Source organism: Cololabis saira, chromosome 3, assembly GCF_033807715.1.
Source record: "Cololabis saira isolate AMF1-May2022 chromosome 3, fColSai1.1, whole genome shotgun sequence".
NCBI classification, from domain to species: Eukaryota; Metazoa; Chordata; class Actinopteri; order Beloniformes; family Belonidae; genus Cololabis; species Cololabis saira.
This window is the reverse complement of record NC_084589.1, coordinates 26,376,408-26,399,215: the sequence shown is the minus strand read 5'-3', so window position 1 is coordinate 26,399,215 and position 22,808 is coordinate 26,376,408. Positions and strand designations below refer to the sequence as shown.

Genomic DNA, 22,808 nt, shown 5'->3' with positions numbered 1-22,808 from the left:
TGTGGTACATTCTCCCAAAATGTTGCTTTAATCTCATTATCACGTAGTGACTTATCATATATGCAAATGAAACCATTACATCTATGTCCATCCATCTTCATTTTCTGTATTACGTAAGTCGTATTACTCTGTTCCTGAGAAATGTGAGCCATAATGACTACGTTAGGCTTTTGTGTACAGAAGTTCTGGGAATTAAACCAAAAATGTTGAAAGAAGGAAATGTTAGTGGAAATCTGGTTCATATTTTGCAGTTTTTGAGCCATATTAGGACATAATAGTTTAGTGTTTTGGGTTGTGTGGACTTGTAGTTAAGTGTAACCAAGGCACATGATGACATCTGGACTTGAATGAAAAGCTTTCTACAGTAACTCAACTCTTGAAAAGGCATATGTATAATAATTGTGTTTGCAGTAGTTAATTCTAGAGAACCTGTTGGTTGTTTATCTGAACTGCCACCAAATGAGCCAAACTGTGCAAAGATTCAAGGACCAAGTGTGTACGTTACAATGTATAAGATGCAGGTTACACGAGGAAGTCTTATATGTTTCTGAAGATGTGAAAAGAAGTAAAAAGTGGTTGGTCTGCTGAGAGAGGGATGTTGAATGTTGATGAGAGGCAGGTGGAGCTGAATGTCTCCCTACAGCACCGGTCATAAAGCAAGAGATCAGCCTCCCCCCATCAACACAATGAGATCAAATAACTTCTAGTGCCTGTAGCACGGACACACACACGTATATACACACGCCATTCGAAGCAAGAGCAACATCTGTGGCATGAACAGACATCTCGGTTTTGCTGTTTTGAAACATCCATCAAATTTTCAAGCAGAAAGAGTAGCAATGAAAGTGTATAAGCGATGATTCTTTGACATGCCCTCCTAGAGTCTCACATGCATACGGAGCAGCACACACCGGCTAGCGAGTTGCAGTTGAGAGAAAGTAAGAGAAAATAGGAGAAGAGGTTGAAGTAGGAGAAGAAGTCAGAGTAGGAACAGGAAGGAGGGAATTTAACTTTAGGTGCTCAAACGGCAGAAGGGTCACTGACGAGAGAGCCTCAAAGGGGCTCCCAGAGGCGTTAGACACACCCAGACCATGCGGGTCTATGAGGGAGAAACAAAGAGAGTACAACATCAATCTTGTTGAGTCTAATCCTTGTAGTTCTTCATAACAATAAGCCTGTGAGCAAGGCATTTTACAACCAGCATTTGTCACAAGTCCTTGACACAAGGGCAGTCCTACACCCTTTCTGTCCCCAACAGTCATTAGTAGGACTCTTTGACTTCTCACTTCGGTGTCTCAATGAGTGTGTGCACTTGTTTGTGTGTGTCCATCCACATGTGGTTCCCTACTGCTCTGCAATGTGTGAGGAATTTCATGCTAAAATCGGCTGATGACCGGAACACATGGCAGACAAAGGATTCCAGCTACACTCCATCTCCTCACACACATAGTTAGCAGGGTCACACATACAACCACACATACCTCCTGGTCGCCTATGGCAAGTTTCCATCAGCAGATGTCCACAGTTAGACCAAGAGGGTGAATTTGTTTCTTGGTCCTTTCACCTGTTGGGTGTCCATTTATATTTATGGACCCGGTAGGATCCACTGACTTAGCAAACTGCCTCTCTTTACCACTTGTGCAAATAAGTGCAAATAAGTGACAAACACATGAAGAGAAGAATAAAAGACTGCAGCACTGGTAAACATGAAAGGAACTGAGATGGTTGCTTCGTTTCTGTCTTCCGTTGGCATGAATTACAATGGGGGCAATGAAAGAGAAGAGACAACTTGTGCTTGAAGGGGTCATTGAGATGGCTGAAAAACATCATGTTCTACTCACAGCATATCCAATCAGCACCAAGTCAACACCACCCCCAGAACTTTTGGCTCTGTATAAGTTCCCAAAAATTCTCATTGCAGGCACATTCCTGATAATGGAGACATGTGCCACATTTGAGGCCCCTACTTTGTGAGGTACCAAATGCTTTATTTTATAACAAACTCTGATCTTTTCCTGATACTAAACAGACGGTTTTGGTGTTTAAAACATGTCCCCCTTTTATTATTAAAAGTGCCTCCTAAGTCATGTTTACATGATTTTACATGGAAACTGAATAACTGAATTAGCCCTTATTAACCCTTGTTCTGAAATAAAGCAAATGTCTTTGTTTGACAGTAATTGACCTTAACCAAACTTTCCATAGTCAGCGTTACACACACAGACAACGCAGTTGGGAGCCAAGCCTTTCAGCTTCTCTACATTCAACTGAACTGAAACTGGCCTTCATGCTCTGGGCATGCATCACAGTTCCCACTGATCCCGAAGCGACAGAAGAAGCTAATACGGAGGGGAAAAAAAACTGAAGTACAGGACGAACGAAAGTCTGTCTGGTTCATCGTTCACAGTTTTTCCAATTAGCCACCAGCAGCTAAACCAACGTTGCAGCAACTGTTTTCATGTGTATCATAACAAGTCAGCTGGAAAAGCCCATTCTAACAAGGTGCAAGTGGGATACTGCTACCTCTCATGGCGGCGTCGTATCGATTCCCTGTGTGTATTAATACTGGGACAAAAAAGGAGTGCAATTAAACACCCCAGTTGAGCAAGAACTGCAGCTCAACTGTGCATGTAAACGTATTTGTGTTTAGTACACACCTTGCTGCGTGTACTCACACACAACAAGGTGGTATTGCAAAAACAGCTGAGTGACAACTGCTCTTTGGTAAGAATGCTGTGTTCCACATGACACATACACACACACACACACACACACACACACACACACACACACACACACACACACACACACACACACACACACACACACACACACACACACACACACACACACACACACACACACACACACACACACACAGGTTCAGGTCTGAGCTTTGTGATTATTTCCGCTGCGGGCTTGGAGGTGTAAGTGGCACATCAACTCTGAATCCTCCTTCCAGCTTTGTATTTACACACGGGATGCCAGTGTGCAACAAAGGCCCACCAGTCCCGCCAAGAACAGACTGTGTGATAATGGCTTATGTGCTCATGATAAAAGAAAAGAAAAGAAAAGGGAAAAAAAGAAAAGCAGCCCTCTACCTCACCCTTGAGGTAATTCAAGAGGGTCTCCATCCATATTACTATGCAAGAAGGAAGTATGTTTATATTTGAATGGATGATGTTTTATTGATACTTCTTAATGTTGTTATGTTGTTGATTTTTGCTAATTAAAAACGCAGTTTTGTTGCTGCTGTTGGTATTCCTCCAGATACGCTGTAAGTGATTACATCCAATGACCGAATAAATCGAATCGTTATAGTTGGTTATTTTGTCTAAACACAGGACAAAAAAAACACCCTGCACCCTCCTGTTAACATTTCATCGAGAGGAAAAAACGCTTGGATTACGCCTGGATTCCCAGCAGCAGTGATACCCTGCCAGGTCTTCATTTGGTTCTCTGTTTCCCTAACCTCGAAAACCACATTTCCTCCTCGGTTGACTTTCTCTTAAATGACAAAAACACTGTCCAGTTTTGGTTTAAAAGATGACTTCTCTTACTTACTTGAGGGACTGCATCTGTAAATGTCTTTACACAATCTTACGTTGTGTAACAATACATAAATAAATTAACAGAATCTTGAGTATCAGTGTTCTATACGTAGCTTTGAGTACATAAAACATAAATGGGAAGATGAAAAAGTTTGAGTTTATAAGGGTCCATGGCTTCGAACAGCATAGAATGCCTCCAGTTCCCCCTGATGACTGGGCTGCTCCGGGACAGGCATCTGAGGCACTCTTCGCTTCTCTGCAGATGGCCAATTACATGAACAGATGTGTTGTGTTGTTCTGCAGCTACATGTGAAATCGCTTCTTCAAATGCTCCCTCCGTGGAACATTCAAACATACAGACAAACATACGCGCACGAGCAATCATAGGGTGCCCAACTATAAAAAACATGCACCAGTTATCCACCATGGTTCTGGGGGCTAATTCAGGATTAGGGTGTTTGATGCTCGCAACAGCCTAAAACATGATCACATTTATATGGAAATGAGACCAATTTACCAGTGACACAAATGGCTAAAAACAGTTACTTAAATAACAGTTTGTACATGTGCACACACACAAACGCACGTACACAGAGATATGCATATGAATGACATTTTGAGGGATCCGTCCCAGAGCTTGGCTGTGCCTATCAAAGGCCTCGTCTATCCCAGAGACCAGTGGAGGCCCAGCATTACACACTTAGCATTAGAATACATCAATGGCACAGGAAAGGAGGCATGCAGGCTTTTATACTCAGAGAACCCACCTTCAGCATCTATCTTACTCTTTTTACCCCTTCTTTGGTCCATCCAACCCACAACCCCCACTGTTAGCCCTCTCCTATTATCTCCCACTTTTCTTATTTCGCTCTACTCCCCCATCTCCTCCTCCTTCTTAAGACTGTGCTCCCCCTCCTCTCAAGAAGGAAGCCTTTTTAACCGTGACCAGAACTCAGAGCTGTGTAGACCGTGACCACATGGCCATACAACACCACATAGCCAGTGTATGTGTGCGTTTCTAACATAAAACCGTCACAGTTAGGCCTGCCACTGCTCTGTCACCCTCAGTGTCTGAACAAGCTGCCTTCGCTCCTGTTTACCTGCGATGGGCTCTATTGTCTGGGCATCAGCATTCACGCCAACACTTCACTGACTAACTGACAAACTCCACTTAATAGGATCAAACATGGCCCATCAAATGCGTGTCTGTGCATGCATTTGTGTGCGTGTGTATGTGTGTGTGTGTTTGTGCGTGCGCGCGCGCCTCATCACTTGTCTGCCGATACTTAGAGACAGCCTTCAGACGGTGAACAGGGGAGAGGTGAGAAAAAACAAGCCAGTCTCCTTTTCTCTCTAATTACAAATGACAAACCGGCTACCAAGAGTCGGTCTGGCACCTGACGATGCATGATAACCTCTCAGCTCGTTGCTGATGCTCGGTGACAGAGTGGAGGCTGTGTGCGTGTATGTGTTAAAGAGAGAGACTCTGTAAAAGTGTAGACTGACAAATTAAAACAAGAGCAGCAAATCAGCACCCTGCCCTGCGGCTCTTATTTCCAATGACAAAGCAGGACGTCTACTGCCAATATCTCACCTGTCTTTCTTATATTCTTCTCTTTGTTGCCCTTTCAGTTTCCTATCCTTTACTCAAATCTATTTTCTCCTTCCTTACCTCTGTCCTAGCTCTCGTTTTCATTTTCTGTCCTTTCTATATCATTTTAAAAACCAGATCCTCTTCTTGAGATCATCCATTTCCTACTTATTGCGTAATAATCAGGTTAGGGCTATTTTGAGGCCCGTACCCTTACTGACTATCATCTCTAATGCCATTTTAACAATATAAAAGGCCATATACTGTTAGAGTCTTGTGATATAATATCCTCACAACACAGCGAGGCTGTAACCTGCTCTCACAACATAATCTCTTCTTTTTCACATCCTGCTTAACTGCGCTCTTTTGGTCATATACTGCTCAAAGCAAATCTTATTAGAGAATAGATAATAGAGCAAATGTGATACCTGAGCACTGATCACAAAATATGTACGTAATCCTCTGCAGTAAGTAAAGTAGAGTCTTGCTTTGACAGAAGCACTGTGGTCACGCTAAAAGCACACTGGTACCACATAACAAGGCCCATATTTAAGATATAAGTCCAAGGGATAAGCTTACATGCACACAGCCACAGCAATTGATAGCATTTATATGGGATGTAGAGGACCTCTAGGTCTGGTAACCATGACATTCTGATTAGGATCATGTGTATGCTAGTTAATAGTGTTGGGGTGAATTGAAACGACGTGTTCACACATTTCACAGTTGTCACTGATGTCAATCATACGCTTCACTAGTTCATACACATTGTAAGCTAGTTGAAAGAAGCTCACATACACAGAATTGTAAACAGTGTATAACCTCTTGAAACTGAAGCGTTGTAAGAGGTGATGGGATATGGGCTTATTTGATACAGTGCTTCACAGCTGCCCTTCAGTACCAAAACTCCTCCCCCCAAAAAAGATCTTTGTACGTGATGAACTTTGATACTGACATTAAGCATCTGACCAATTGTAGTACCCACAAACCTTTGAGAGGAAGATAAGAGCTGCTCTTCACGGGCAGCCGTCATGGGAAATGCACGGAGACAGTGATTGCAGTGGAAAGCGAGGACTGCAATGAATTAGGGAGTTTAAAGGGGACCTATTATGGCATTTAATGTCTATTTTAAACAGGCCTTGAATGTCTTAAAAATAAGCTTTTGATTGTTTTTTCTATATAAATTAGAAATTCAGCCTCTGGGCCATGTCTTTATCTTTACAGTTTCTAACCTCATTCTCTATGAGGGATTCTGAGTGGGCGGGGCTATGATAATGAGGCTCTGTGCTGATTGGCTGCCTGAATGACGCGATACACCTCTACGAAAAAATGTCAGAAGCTCCGTCCGGCGGAGTTAAGCCTCAATTATGGTTCTGCGTTAAATCGATGCAGACCCTACGGCGTAGCCTACGACGTAGCCTACGGCGTAGGGTCTGCGTTGGTGTAACGCGGAATCATAAATCAGCCTTTACAGCTTTTTGTCATGCATGCGATGCGAGCGAGCGTCAGCGACAAAATCAATTCCATTGCTTTATTTTCTATTGGACTGTCCTAACTGGCCGCAGCGACGCAGCGAGGCGCAGCACGACGCGGCGCAGCACGACGCGGCGCGCCGTCTTGAGCTGAACATTTGCTCCTGTCGTGACGTCACGACAGGAGCAGAATCTGAACGGCTCGTAGAAGTCACATGACACTGGACGGCTCATCCGGGCGGCTGTACAGACACTGCAGAATTTGGTTGCTTTCATCGATCTCTGAGTTGGCAGGCTGAGGGGAGACCACTTTATATATGTTAAAGCAAGAAAAAACGTGTTTTTCATTACTGAAAATCAAATGACTCCGGAGGAAAAAAAGCTGATCGGGACATCCCTACTATTAACATAGCTTTGCTTAGCTGCCCTTTTCAATTTTACAATATATAGCAGTGGGATTATTAAAATCAGCTTACGACACCCACACTCGCACCCGCACATCGACACACACTTGTCTTCAAGACATTGTACTCGCATAAACTACAAGAAGTCTGAAGCACATGCTGTGCATAACCCTGCCCAAACATATCCACAACATTTCAGAGCTGCAGTTCCAGCATTATGCGGTAATTCACACTTGTCCTATATTTGTTTACAAACCAAGTCAGGACAACTTTAGAGATGCTGTCACTACCTGTAATAGGTTTACTTAGTTTAAATTGCCATTGATTGGATACTGTTTTGATAACCGTGACAGCGCTACATGGGCTTGCGCCAGAGTATATTTCAGAAATGTTTTTATTCTATGAACCAGGAAGGCCCCTCAGATCTTCTGGCTCTTCTTTTCTAGCTGTTCCACAGAGTAGAACTAAAAGATTTGGTGATGCTGCTTTTAACCACTATGCTCCAAAACTGTGGAACAGCCTGCCAGAGGATCTGAGAGGAGCTGGAAATGTGGACATTTTTAAACGTAGATTAAAAACTCATCTCTTTGGTCTGGCTTTTATGTAGCCTCACATTTTATAGTTTTAGTTTTATTCCGTTTAAAATTTTTTAAAGGTATCTGTTTTATTTATTTATCTATCTCTTATAATGTTTTTACTATTTTTATTGTTGTGGACTGATTATTTTTTTTAGCCTTAATCCTTGAACCTTTATCTTTTTATAAATTTTATATATTTTATATTGTATGTCAGGGTGCATTGGTCTCCCAGTTTTTATCTTTTTTGGTCTCCCAGTTTTTATTTGTTTATTATGCTTATTTTTCAATCACAATGCCAAAGCACCTTGTATTTCATGTACTTGGACGAAAGGTGCTATATAAATAAAATTTGATTGATTGATTGATTGATTGACATCACAACATTGATTAAAATCTAGTCAGTAGTTTGCAATTTCACATACAGTAGAAACTTAGTGACGGGTGCACGAAGAGCTACAGCTGACATGGTCAGGCTAAATGTTGGTACTTTTGCTCACATTCCTGCAATGTTGCTACTTCTCTATAATTAGGAAAAATACAATAAAATTAAACTTCGCAAACACTGGATGGGACATTACGATTTGGGGATGCATTTCAGTTGGTTCAATACTAAACTCTTAAAAGGGTGTATACAAAAATGTGATAAAAGGAGAGTTAAGAGTAGACAAAGCAGCAAAAAAGAGACACAGAGACACTCATATACACACAAACAGCGGCCTGAATGCTCCGCAGACATGGGTTCACACTACGGGGGTTAGCTTATACTTCTTCCCATTGAGTTAGCATTGACACCCCACTGAATAGCGCTGTGAAGGCACAGGGCGATGCTAACCAGGGGCACTATCACTAGCCGCCCTGCTCCTTGGCCGAATAGCCGGGGCAGCATTGATATGGTAATGTCAGGGATGTTTCAGGGCCAAGGCTTGGGACCATGGGTGCTCTGTGATCCTCCAAGCCCGAAAAAGGGCAGATCTCCAGGGCATTGTGATTTCCCCAGTCAAGGCCCTGAGTGATCAGGATAAGCCCGTCCATGCTGCTTTAGAACTGTCACTCAGCCTCTATTGTGATCATGTGAACAGCCATTTTCATCACAATTGACCTCTGTTTTGGCAATACTGTTCTGCAGGGTCCCTCCCACCTTTCCCTTCGCCCCTATCAGATTTTTTCCTCTCTGTCTGGCCTTTATTGTTGTGTGCCTTCATTGCTTTCTTTCTTTTTTTTTCCAGACGATACGGCTGATGCAAATCTAAAATGGTCTCCTTGACCATCTTCTTCCATTTCTGTATCCAGTCTGATAGGAAGCTGCCACAGAGACGGTGATTATCTGAACTGATACAGCGAATAATAGCAACACATGATGCAACATATACGCTTTACTGTCCCCCTAAGGGGGGAGGAACATGTAGCGTAAGCAACAATTCAAAAACACACGCCGCAAGTGGGCGGATGGTTGGCGCTGATCTGTTTTAGTCAATCACAATTTAGCAAGCAAGCCTGTCTGAATGAGATTTTCTACATGTTTTTGTGTGGAGGAGTGAGTTCCTTCTCTGTGCTCTATTTTACGTGATCGTAGCTGGTAGAAAATAACAATGTAATCCCCTGAGGAATCTGTGGGAAGTAATGACAATGATTGTCCCTGTGAAATTAGTTTTCCCTGCATATGTGCGTGCTGGCGAAAGGTAGCGTATGCGAATGTTCGGAGTTGAAAAAAAAAAACAGAGGGGAAAATGGAAATAGAGGTAAAGGAGGAGGAAAGCAAGATTAATGCATATATATGGGTCTAATACATGTGGGTGGTAGGCTTGTAGGCTGTGGGGCATTGGCATGCTTTCCACGCCACATTAATAGAAACGCACACCACACTCACGCATGCACGCTGTAGGATGGCAGGAGAGTTTGCCTGGCTGAGAAGAACTCCTCTCCATCAACACAACACATCCTATTTCTCCACATCTCCTCCCACATCTCACTCCACCACCCCTCCACCACCTTTATTTCTCATTCTCCTGGGAAGTGACACAGAATTCTTTTTAACTGCAGTACATTCATTACAAAATCCCCCCCACACACACACATCCTCCATCCAAACTTCCCCCTCAGCTACTCAGTCTCTTTCCCTATTGTGCAAGTGAAATAAAGGCAGAGGACGTATCCACCAACAGAACCCGTCCTGAACTTTACGCTGTCATCCAAAAGCAAGATAGTCTAACAGGACAGAAGACTCGACTGAAAGCGATAGTAAACGCTCATTTGTGGGGAGCCTCACCACGCGGCAGCGGCAGATTCCTGTACCCCAAAGCACAGGAGCGCAGAGTAGAGCCTGCAGACGGCCCGCCAGCGATGCTACAGTAGCCCCCAGCCACCTTCACTCTCACATCCGTCACTGACAAACCAACAACTTGGTTCAGCGTACATACATAAGTGCATGACCATAAAAAGACATCTACACTGCATGGTAAAGGTAAAGAATGTGGAGATTTTGTTCATGAAATCATGATGGCAAACCGAGAAAGTGGTGCACATGCAGAACATGCACATACAAACACCTCAATAAGTAACAGAAGGACATAAGATAGTGAGGTAGCAGTCATTTTTCCATTTCCCCCTTCAGGTGATGTTAAAAATCAGTCACAGCTTCTGGGAACTGCTGGATTTGTAAAGCTGTGATAGAATGTGTTAGACATTTCTTTCAGCTTCCTTTTTCTCCTGGTTATTATGATGATTTCTCCGCTGAACTGACAATAACTACAAAATTCCTGCAACACCAAAAATGTTGTTTTGCATCCTAATAACCCTTTATAATGCCAACACTTTGATCTTGACAAAACTACAATAACCACAATAAATTAAATTTGACTTTAAGACCGCAAATTATAAATGCATATTGTCATTTCTCAACAATTCCAAAACTTTCCCCAAAATTACCTAAAGCTCAAGGTGATACCTTAAAATATATTTGTGTGTCTAGTTAGTTATAGATGACTTCAACACAATATTCCACTCACCGCGCATCTATATTGTTGCCATTCATTGTTTTTTTTATTTCTTTTTAATAGTTTAATTAACTGTTTAGTTATAAGACTGTTTAAGTTCAAATGAAACAGTTTTCTAGACCTGTTATTTGACTTTGCAGGTTTTATCTCAAGCAAATGAGGTTGGGAGGTTGTCCCGAGTGAAAAAGTCTGCACTAATCTTAGTGGGCTGGCACAAATTTGTGATTTCAGGATCATTTCTGCTGAAATCATTATCTTTTTTTTTCTAAAGATGGATTTATTCTTGTAGTGTCAAGCATGAAGGCAAAGCCACTTAATGTGCCATACCCCTGATGCTGCCCAGGTACCGACTCAAAAACACCTCTGGTGCAGATATAACTCTGAATTTGCGATAAAGGTTGCAATGGGGGGGGGGGTCAATATTTCCATTGAACTGTGTTTTTCTCAGCGTAGCACTAGTTCCCTCTCCATAACTCTCTGTACCGTTCCGTATCTCATCCTGACAGACACCTATTCAAAACACGAAAAAGAAAACCTCAACTTTGAAGAGAATGGACAGTCACATCTACTCTTTGACAATTTACGATTGCTGCTACCGCTGTTAAGAAAATAGTCAGATGATGAAGATGATTACTCGAATGAACCCTTATGTAATGCATAATGATTAAGTCGTGTTATAGTATGACTTTTCATCGCATTAATGAGACCAAAAACAGCTGGAAACTAGATTTTGATGACTTTAGATTGACGTCACATCCAATGCTGACAGACACGTGGAAATGCGCAAAAGACGTTTCCATTACACTTTTGCGATAAAGTGGATTATCGAAACATCTGAAAAAAACAACTTGTGAAAGCGTAAAAAGGTTTTTGCGATATTTGGGAGCTTTTTTGAATGAGAGCAGTTTCTATTACAGGTTTTTCTTTTTGGATATTTGCACAAATCTAGGGGTGAAAGAAACCCGACTTCAGTCCCATACAAGTTCCTAAAAAAGGGACCTCATTGCAGGGACTGTTCCTCGTAACTAAGACAGTGGCCCAGTTATGCAGCCAATAAAACTACCCCAGAACCCCGCTAACCCACATCACATATAGTGTAGTATAATATAGTATAATTTACTATAATTTCCCTAAATAAGAAAAGGAGGGTATATATTCATTCATACACATGTCAGCTGAAACACACGTATATTCATTCATACAATTCAGCACTTTGTCAAAAACTATTGAAAATATGAAAATAAATGGAATCTATTATAATGAAGCAGGCAGAACTGTTGGGAAAAAAAGGCCTACATATATACATGCACTGTAATAGCTCATCGTCTGGGTTGTACAGCCATGCAGACAAAGATGATGAGAGACAAGAGGCGATGCTATGAGGCTGGGCCAGCAGGAGAGGCAGAGGAGAAGGGGTGGGCTGAGCAGCCGATACACAGCACGAGAGAGGCAAAACAGGGCTGCAACATTCAGGACAACAGTGTAGTGTCTGTAGGACGCCATTGATCCATTGGCATAAACAGGCAACCCAGGTTCTCCTACTGACAAGCAGCAGACCTGCTGACCCAACACATCTGGACAATAAACTAGCCTTTTGCTTACAACAAAACGAAAAAAATGAAAAACAATGAAACACATTTCGTAGTTTCTCTTGGAAACTATAATATGACAATTGTAGCTCACTCAAAAAAAAGCAGCGTATGATCTTTGAAACGGAATCAATCTCAATGAAAATTAATTAGCAACAATAGTCATAAAAGTTAAATTGATTTTCTCAATTTTTCATCACTGGGAACTGAATGTTTTGGCGTTTTAAGCTATTGACAGACAAAAGAAGTCATCTGATGGATTCAGAAAATCCAATGGAAAATGTTCATCTCTTCCATGATGAATTGAAACCAAAGAAAATTGCTCGCCATCTTACTATGTTACTAATATATATATATATATATATATATATATATATATATATATATATATATATATATATATATATATATATAATACACACTATACTGGGCAAGCAGTGGTGATCCAATAAACGAAAATGTCAAAAATGTAATTTTGCGCTTGGAAATCATGCATAGTTGTTACATTAAAAATGTATAGCCAGAGTCAGATATACATCATGTTACTGTATAAATGAACATGTCTTCCAGCACCACAAGTCTGATAACATAAGGCTGTTTACGTGATGCAAGCAACACACATTTAAAGAAAATTAAAAAAAATAAAAATAAAAAATTACAAAGTGGCAAGTGCCAATAAACTAACTCATCAAATGTGAAATTTCCTCAGTGGTTTTGTGATTTGACAGTTTCTCTCTGAGTGGCTGCTTGACAGACTGGTTTCCCACTCACACAAGACTGGCTGCGTGTCAGTTTTACTGCCTGTTCACGGCTGCCATCGGGGGCAGGCTGCTTGTGCAGCGAACATTTCTGCCTTCCTTTCTGGCCTGGCTGGGACTGATTAAAACCTTCTGCTGAAACAAGGTCATAATTCACTTAGCCATTTCCCAATTTCCGCATAATTACCCTCTCACTTCCAACCGCTAACACCCACGAACACACGCGCGCACGTATTCACACCAAAGCTCAGACACAAACACATCTCCTCACTGATTTGTGTCATTACTGTGAGAGGACTGGTTAAAAGGTTTCAGAGTTGGCCTCTTAGTGACAGCTTAAATGGATAAAACCTCAATTAAAGACTTGCTCCCTCTTTGCCGTGCTCTCTTTGTGGATGGATTGAGCATAATTCGGTGCGGTTTGGTGAAGATTGCAGTCTGTCTTGCCTTTTTTTATTCTGCCTTCGGCTGCCAAATCTAACCTCCAAATTCAGTCCTTTCTCACTTCTCCGCCTAATTAGTTCTTCTAAAAAAAATTTGAAAAATCACTACAGAGAAACTAACTTGGTTATAAAGTAGTAACAACTAAGGTCTGATTCTTTGTTTACATCCCAGGGAACCACCAGCATTATTGATAATCAAGGCTCAACAATGGAAATCATTTCTGCCTAGCGGGCGGTCACGATAGGCAGCTTTCCTGAGAATGCAGCGGGTGCTCCGCACTATTCTTCTGTCCTGTTCTTGCTGTTGATGCCTTGGTCCATTTGAGTTTGACAAAAACAGCTGCATTTTCACATGGGAATGTATTGTCTTCATGAGGAAAATAACTGACTACCACGTGGGGAGAGTTTATTAACACAACGCCTCTGTGCTCCGCTGTGATCAGGCTCAGCATATGGCCTCAGACTGCTGCAACGCTTCTATCATTAGCCACAGCACAAATGCACCATATAAACATCTGGCATGTGTTTGTGTGGGTCTGTGAAAGCACTGACAGTCATTATTAGTACCCCCCTCCCCCAAAAGCCCCAAGAGTATTGCAGTGGAGTAGACATCACATAGAAGGTGTTCACACACACACACCACATACAGTATGTGCACCAATTTATGTATAAAGCTTTTTGAAACAGCTTGCAAACATCACAGCCTTGTTATCACCACCCGATTACACTGATGGAGCTTGGGTGCAGGCTGTGCTGCTTGGAAGCCCATCGCTGTGGGGTCTGTTCTCTGCAGGCAATTTGCACACTTTTAGTGAATGAAGCGGGAAAGATAAATTGTAGCATTGCCCTGTGCTTTAATGACAATCTGCAGATAATAATCAAAGACAGTTATGCAATAATTTGTCTAACAAGAGAAAAAGTTATTCATTGGCATCAGAGGGCAGCGTTTTAACTTAAACGCCATAAACACGGCATGGCGCTGACAGAGCTCCTCTGGGCTTCTAATTGAGCTTCTTATTGATTTCTGAGAAAACATCGTGGAGTTCCAATGAATACAAAGATCCACATTTTCCTAAAACACTCGCTGTTGAGTGTCTTTTCACAGTTGCTCTCTAATTTCTGAACTCTATTTCTTGTACAATACTCCTCCGAACGTGTCCTGAGATAACCTCCAGGCTGCACAGAACAGTCAGCAGCCAAGGAGCTCACACGATGAACAAAGGAGTGTGGGGGGAACCAGAGCAGGTTTCCTGTCCTTTTCAGGGCCACAGAGAGACAAATAACTACGGTGTCAAATCGATGGTCAAGTTAGAATTGAAAGTTAACCTGTCTTGTGAGTTTGTCCTACAGGTGGAGAACCTGGAGAGGTTTGAACATGGTGAAAATAAGTCAGACTGTTGGATTTGGAAAGTTACCTTAATTGAACATCACATACGTCTAGGGCTGCAGCTATCGAATATTTTAGTAATCAAGTATTCTACTGAAAATTCCATCGATTAATCGAGTAATCGGATAAAACATATTTTTGTTTAGTTAAAGAGCAATTATAAATATACATAAGATGTTAGATGTTAATTGACATTATTAAGACTAAATTATATAATACAGTAGGTTCATGGCTGTGCATTTGAAAACCCTGAACTTACACCAGTTGACCAAATTCACTGCCTTCACTCAAAAAAACTAAGGATCTTACCAAGAAATGTTCTTATTTCTAACCTAAAAATGCCATTATACCTGATAACACACATCACTTAAAAGGTTAGGTGTTTTTCCAACATGTTTCAATTGAACTTTCATTTATGTCAAGCAAATGTTTCTAACATTTTAAGTTATAGTTAAGTTTTAAGTTAAAGTCTTGATAAGATTTTGAGTTTTGGCTGTTTTGGTGTTCAAAATAAAATTATGAGACCTGCTGTATTGGAGCACATCAATCCATCAATTATTACGTTTTTATTTTTCCCCCTCATCACTCTACAGCTCTGTGTTTTTTACAGATTAAATGCGTTAGCCACGCATCCACAGTAGTCATAATTAATAGAAACCTAGCCCTCCACAGGGCTAACGTTATGTTAGCAAGGTACCGTAACATTAATCTCATTAATTAGTGCTACATTAACTTAATGTTACCTTGTCTCGGGTGACGGTCCTCGGTATCAAGCGCTGTCTTACAGTGAAGACATGCAACAGTGTTCGCCCTGGTGTCCAGCTTGAAATGCTCCCACACTTTTGACATTTTCTGCCTTTTCTTTTAGTTAAAACCAAACATATCAGGCGCATCTTTCTTCTTCCTTTATGTGCTTGGCGTCAGCGCGTTGTGCCGCATTAAACGTAGTCCGGGCGAAATATCGTGCTTTGAGCTGACAAAATTAAACGATTCCTCGAGGCAGAGAAAATTCCTCGATCATTTTTTGTAATCGAATTACTCGAATTATTCAAGGAATCGTTTCAGCCCTACATACGTCAGAGCTTTTTAATCACTCTCAAACTTGCCCACACAGCAATTTAGGCTGTACACAGTGGTCTTAACGCAGCAAGAAAAGCAATCACTCACACCGTTCAGTCATTTACACTGTCCAGGGTATCAGTCACATGTGGCGGACTACGTACTGAGAGGGCTACACGGTAACCAAATGTGGAATCAAATTCAAGCACCAATGATCAGACAATCAGCTCTAACTTGACCAAGTTACCAGAATGCCATTCATGAATCCATTCTGTCAGCTTCTATAACCGAAGAAGGTCGTCATATTTCCTTAGAGATGAATACCAGCTGATGTAAGCTCAATTTCACATGAGGTGTCTTTGATAAACATACACGTGTGATCAGATAAAATTCACACAAAATAATTGAAGCAAGAAATAGATTGATAATTGTCTGTGATGTAAAGCTCTGTTAAAACATACCATACATGTTAAGAAATACACCATTTGCATTTGTTACTTCAACTCTGAATCATCTAGACGAAGGTGAACAAAAGGAAGTCATTTTGCCTTGGTCAGTCCTGGGTGACTGAGAGTTTCCACCAGGGTCAAACTGCATCAGACATAATAAAAATATAAATACAAATGTGTGGTTTTCTAAGAGGCACTGGTATCATGAATGTACCAGCACGGACAAAGGCACTTTCAAAGTAAATCCACTCTGCATGCATTATCCCTGATGTTTTGTCAGAATCACACACCCGGCATGCCCAGATCAGCACCTTCATCATTATTCTAGCCAGCCAGGGCACATTAATAATAAATGTGAGCCTTAGTCCCTATTAAAGTTTCCAATCATTTCCATACAACATTTATTTCAGAGGCACAGTCACACATTTTTTTGTTGTATTTTTGTATTCATTACTACAGGAAGTGAAAAATCTCTACAGAAAGTCAGCAGTTTGTGATTCCACTGCAACTCACCATGCTACATGACCACGTTCACTACACAATATTAATTCTCCACCTGTAGGAACCTCTGGCAATGTTATTTCATTAATCAAGTGTTTTTTTTTTTTTTTTTTGCAGATTCAAGGTGATCTCTCCATAATCGCCACATTACAACTCCTAAATGCTAATCCCTGGTAATGTTGCTTTGGAATACCAGTTATCCTAAAGCGGCTGTGTTCTTTCTAAAATAATACTTTTTTAAATAAAAACATGAATTAAAGAAAAAAAATACTCATTTTACACTGAAGTAAAAATTTGCACACAATGTCAGCCAAAGACCCTGGAAGGTTTCAGAAAAACAGCCTGCAAAGTCTCTGCGTTATCCACTGAGCCAGCAGCGCAGGAGTCACACCATCACTTGAATCAATATCAATCCAAGGCCAGGCGTAAGACTCCTGCTTCCTGTCAGAGCCAATCAGAACATCCTGATTCACAGTGTATCTCAATTCAATTTGGTCTTAGGAGAACTACACCTGCAAAATCCCTGTGTGCCCATTTCCTTTGAATCCAGAACATTACAGTGACCAGTTAGCATTTGCCTCAAACACGAGGCGCCACAAATGCTTCAACATCAATACTGCATTTACACAGCAATGTCTCCGGTTAGTCAATCGCCTCAGAGAGACAGTTTTTGAGCAATTGTAAGACCAAATCAAAACGCAGGAGAGTAGGGTGGCCTAAATATCCCAGGCATGTCTGTTTATCCAGAGAGCTTTGTGTCCGTGTGTAAGTTCATAATATCTTTATGTATGTGAATGTTGGTCAATATCTGACAATATCAAGACAACAGGCGAGACGGAGGGAGAACTAACACTGAGATAGTGTGGGTGAGGTGCAGAAACGTGAGCCCTTGAAGCAAGGCAACACATTTCCAAACACTGGAGAGATTTAACAGATATTCACATCGAGCCCCACAACTCCCAGAATTCCACCTCCTACGGAGCGCCGCCCCGTCAGATAAGAAGAACAAAGATGGGAGCACCTTCCCGAAATCCATCTCATCCCCTAAGAGACGGAAGAAGGTAATTCATTTCTTCTGCTCTTTTCCTATGCACTCCCCATATTACCCCCCTTACCCACCAGACAACACCTGTGCAATCAGAAAATAATAAATAAATGTACTCGTCCAAAGACACTGCAGCAGCACGGGAGCAGGGAAGTACATTGAATCTCATTATGCAGAAAGTAGTAATCCATCGCACAGGTGTTCCCTATTACTTTTAATTAACAATGTCTCAGCACAAGCATCTGCACAGCACACACACACATCCATACCTGCAATACATACAAACTCAAATCCATTTTCCTGTACACGACACGGCAATCAATAAATCACCTGATCATTGTGTGCTATGATTCAGATGGAGCGTGAGGCTGTGCTGCATGTGTGCGCCGGTGGCAGAGGCAGGGATGTGAGTACTAAGCGAGTGAGTAATATTATATTCATATGTGTGAACATATATGCAAATATCGTTGTCCTACGCGGGCTCAGACTTGAGTTTGCTTGTTTTGCTATCAGAGAAACTGTCGCTTGGCCTTCTTGATCTTCCAGTCAGCACCTGCATGGGTCTCCTCTCTCTCTCCATGCATAAACTGGGCTGAGCTACGTTGCGTGTGAAAAGTCAGTGTGCAGACCAGGCCATTGGCTGGGCATTATTACCATTATATTATTTCGCGCCCCCCCCCACCATGTTGCTTTATAATTCACCACCAGCCCATTTGCATTGTGTAGGACCTCCTCCCTTCTGCCACGAGTCCCACAGTATTACTTATCCCTGCATTATTTCTCTCCCGCCTTGCATGACGTGTCGCCGTGCACTCTGATGAGCTGCATGAATAGAAAGCAAGTTCCACCTCGGCATCAATTACCACACATATGGGTGTGCAATATTACGAGGAGCAAATCCCGCCCGCGACAGCTGGCTTCATTCTAGTGACCTGTGCTGAGGTGACTCTGTCACGGATGAAAACGCGAGCGTACACACATGCAGGAAAACACAAACAAATGCTTTTGTGTTTGTTCGGTCGCAGCCTAATCACTTGCAAAATATGCAGCTGATAAATTAAGAGATATCACCAGATATCCATTATGCAAATCCAGTTAACTGCTCTGTTATTAAATTACACTCATACACGTGTATGCACATGCATACACTGGTGAACAAACACACACACGCACACACACACACACACAAACACACTCTCACACTCACAGCGGTGGTTAATTATCAGGTGGTGGAAGATAATGTGTGATTTAACGGACTGATGGATTTGTTTTTGTTTCGGCTACCCATCAGTGAGCAGAGACATCTGTAACAGAGCAAACACACACTTGTACTGGGTCTCACACACGCACAAATGCACACTATTACACACACAATCGTGTTTAAGCCGGGATATCAGTGACTCATAGGCGGTGCCGAAAGTCTTTGTGCAGCTGGAAATGATCCATCTCCTATAGAATTTGTTGGGTTTTTTTAAGTACACACAGATTTGTGTACGTTTATATGGACACATACGCATGAGTGTACAAATGCATCCCAGTGTTTGTGCAGAGACGTGTGAGAAGTTGTTAATCCTTGGTAGCAGTCTCCGCCTGTCTCATGTGGTTGATGAGTGGCCCGGGGTCAGAAACTGGTTGAGAAACTGCAGGGTCCTCAGGCTTTACAATGTGTTTACCACTCAAACTGACAGCTATAGTACAGCTTATTATTGGCCCTCTAAACCCTCCACACTTCACTGCAAGTTAGAGAAACTCCAGGGAGGCTGCACGCCAGCGGCTCCATGCACGCCAACCAAGCCTACGAAACGTTGGAGTGCAGAGATTAAAATAAATGCTGGAAACGGGATCCGTTGCTTGTGAAAAACCATTTGTGGTGTATAAAAGAGTGGATTAGACAGGTTATCCTGCAGCTGATCTGCCTTTTATGTGCCACTGTCCATGGCCCCTTTGTCTGCTAATTTACTAAGTTGGCTGAACTGGAAAAGGTATCCCCATTCGCTGGTCGGACATTGTCATTGTGCATGCGTGCAGCGAGAGAAAGAGAGAAAGGCAGAGATGGGAGGATCAGGGAGGAGGCAGGTCCACTGAGATCAGAGTGTTCTTTAATTAACCACAGTCTTTTATGAAAAGACACACACTAAGACTCACACTGCAGGGGCTAGGAATATTCTGCCTGTGGGATGAAAACAGTAATGGCAGCGGACAGCCATAAAGAGGGAAGGGGTCTGTACTTGGGGTGCTGCAGCGCTCAGATCCTAGACAGTCAGGTTAAAGGTTAGCCTGCTCCAAGCCACGTTACCGCTCTCTGCCTTCTCAGGAAGCAATACATCTACACAGTCTGAATGTACAGCAGACATCAGCTAACAAACAGCTTAATTATGTGTACACTTGGCCAAGGTTAAGGCTGCTCACGTTACATGTAGCTGATTGTGGCCAGGGCAGGGGTTCACTTCTTTCTTTTCCTTCATGCCTTTAAGCATTGTTTTCCTACATTTTATGAAAATCAACTTCTGTCTCCGATAGAAAACCGAAGGTGGAATTCCATTAGCATTTATTATAAAATTACCATGCAGGGGGGGGCCTGAAACTGAAAAGGAGACCATTCCGCTGAGAGCCACAAAAAATATACCAGATAAAATCCATTAGCAGAATTTGTTCCTTTGAAATATGCATTAAAAAACTAATATTGTTTACGCGTTACAGTATATATCACAATATTCAAAGTTCCCCACTTCTACTATGCAATACTTAGCGCTATTTAGAGGTGGCGTCCAAATTTCCTCGAGTCTAACAGTTTTATTTCACGCTGTAGGCTAAAAATTATTAGCCTGAAGTTACCGACAGTAGAAGGACTCTCTCTCTCACACACACACACACACACACACACACACACACACACACACACACACACACACACACACACACACACACACAGGCAACAACATATATCTAAGCTTCCATATTATTTACAACTTTAATCAGCACAGTTGTAAGATGGAGCTACTTTCTACTCGACTTGACCATCCTTGGAGCTCAATACGTTCTGTTGGACATCTCACTGACTGAGACTGAGCAACGCCTAACATCCGAAAAAAAGAAAGGAAAAAAAAAATCACACAAAGACAGGACTGACTGCAAAATGTAGAATTAAAAATAAAAGTAATGTGCAAAATGCATCTTTGTGTGCCCAGGAAATTAAATGAGTGCAGATTTTACCATTATTTGGTGTTCTAACATGCAGGAAGGATCAGTACTGTAGATCAAACACCCGACTACTCTTTAAAAATCCAATAGTCCACAACAGATGCGGCTTTTGGTAGAAAATGTATTTATGGCACAAGAAAAAGTGCCTGTAAATATAATAAGTGAAGCAAGACTGTACCGATACATGCAACATTTTACTGTGATTTGTGCCAAGGGAGATAAGCCAACAGTGCGTTGCTGCACACTGACGCTCCATTCTTGAGAAGCCAGCAGCAGAGCCGTGGACTCACAAGGACAGTGTTTAAAGAGGCAGCTTTTTAAAAGAGGAGAGCGGTTGCAAAGATACGAGTGAGGAGTGAAGGATTAGAAGGATAACAAAAAGGCCAACGAACTGTGTGTAAACAAGAAACGGGTTAAGGAGGGATAGATGGAGAGGGCAGGAAAGAGAGGAAGCTGGAAGGAAAGATTGAACAGTGACAAGGCTGCAACACAATGGGGTCAGGATGAAGAAGTGCTCCTAATTGAACCAGATAGAGGAGAAGACAGTAAGACAGAGAGGAGAAGCCACAGCAGAAGGATTACATGTGATTCTCGCCTTTTTTTCTCTCTGGCCTTCCACCATGGATGGATAATAGTTGGGAATAGATGCGAGCAAAGAAAGAGGAAGTAATGGAGTAAACTACAAGTAGGTTTTAGGTGCCTCGAGGAGCACAAACTAACAAACTACATATCCTTGATAACGGTGTAACAGAATGTGTTGAAAAGGTTATTTAGCAGCCTTGAGGACACAGTTGGAGTCTCGTGTTGCAGTTCACGCACAAAGAACCAAACTAAGCTTTAGTGAAATAGCACAATGCCTATTTTCAAGGTAAAAAGAAACAGATAAATACAGAGGCAACACTGTCATCCTGATACAGGGATACTTGAAACAGACTTGAGCATCCATAAAAAAAACTGATCAATTAAGGCTTATTTATGGTTCCGCGTACAACCAACGCAGAGCTTACGGCGTAGGGTACGCGGCGACGCGCACCGTACGCCGTAACCCTACGGCGTAGGTCTCTGCGTCGATTTAACGCGGAACCATAACTCAGGCTTTTAACAACAATTACACTATTAATCATCGGGGTCTTACTGTATGTTGGAGCTGTTCCAGTAAACCGAATGTCTGTTGGACACCTGGACCCCGGTGGCCCAGGTGAGACTTGTTAGCACCCAGAGCGCCAGCGCTGCCAGAGCCATGCTCCCCCCCGGTCCCCTCCGTCCCCTCTCGGTCTCTCCGGCCGCTCTCTCTGTGTCGGTCCCCGTCCCCGTCACCCCACCGGGCAGCGCGACTCAAACATCCCAGCCAGAGCCTAGCAGACGGGAGAGCAGCACAACAACAGCTTCATGCATGCACACAAGTGGACACTGCCTAATGTTGGGAAAGGAGCGCTGGAAAAAGTCTATTGTAATATGTGGTGACTGAGTAACCCCGCAACCCACCCCCTTCCCACGTAAATCAGACACTGCCAACCTCCTCCTCCTCCTCCTCTTCTTCTCCCTCCTCCTCCTCCCTCCCCAATAGTTCCTTCAGACAGGGGGGGGTGAGGAGGTTATGGTCCTAGGAGCCGGTCCTCCCTGCTGTTTCTGAGCTGATCTGGTACCGGTTCCACACACGGATGATGGGGGCGAGAAAGAAAAAAAAAAAAAAAACACAGTCCTGTGCGCAGAGAAAAGCTGGAGTGGAAATCAGTGATGTCAAAAATAACGACATTAAAAATTAAAACACTCCTCTTCTTTTTTTT

General features: G+C 42.3%; 1 protein-coding gene across 1 annotated transcript in view; it reads right to left on the bottom strand.

Moving 5' to 3' along the window:
* Positions 1-22,471, bottom strand: part of efna3b (ephrin-A3b) — a 67,550-nt gene extending 45,079 nt beyond the window's left edge. The window contains exon 1 of the mRNA XM_061716882.1: positions 22,157-22,471. Within this exon, the coding sequence (XP_061572866.1) occupies positions 22,157-22,263 (107 nt within the window). The 5' untranslated portion in view covers positions 22,264-22,471. The remainder of the gene's footprint in view (positions 1-22,156) is intronic.
* Positions 22,472-22,808: the final 337 nt, after the last annotated feature.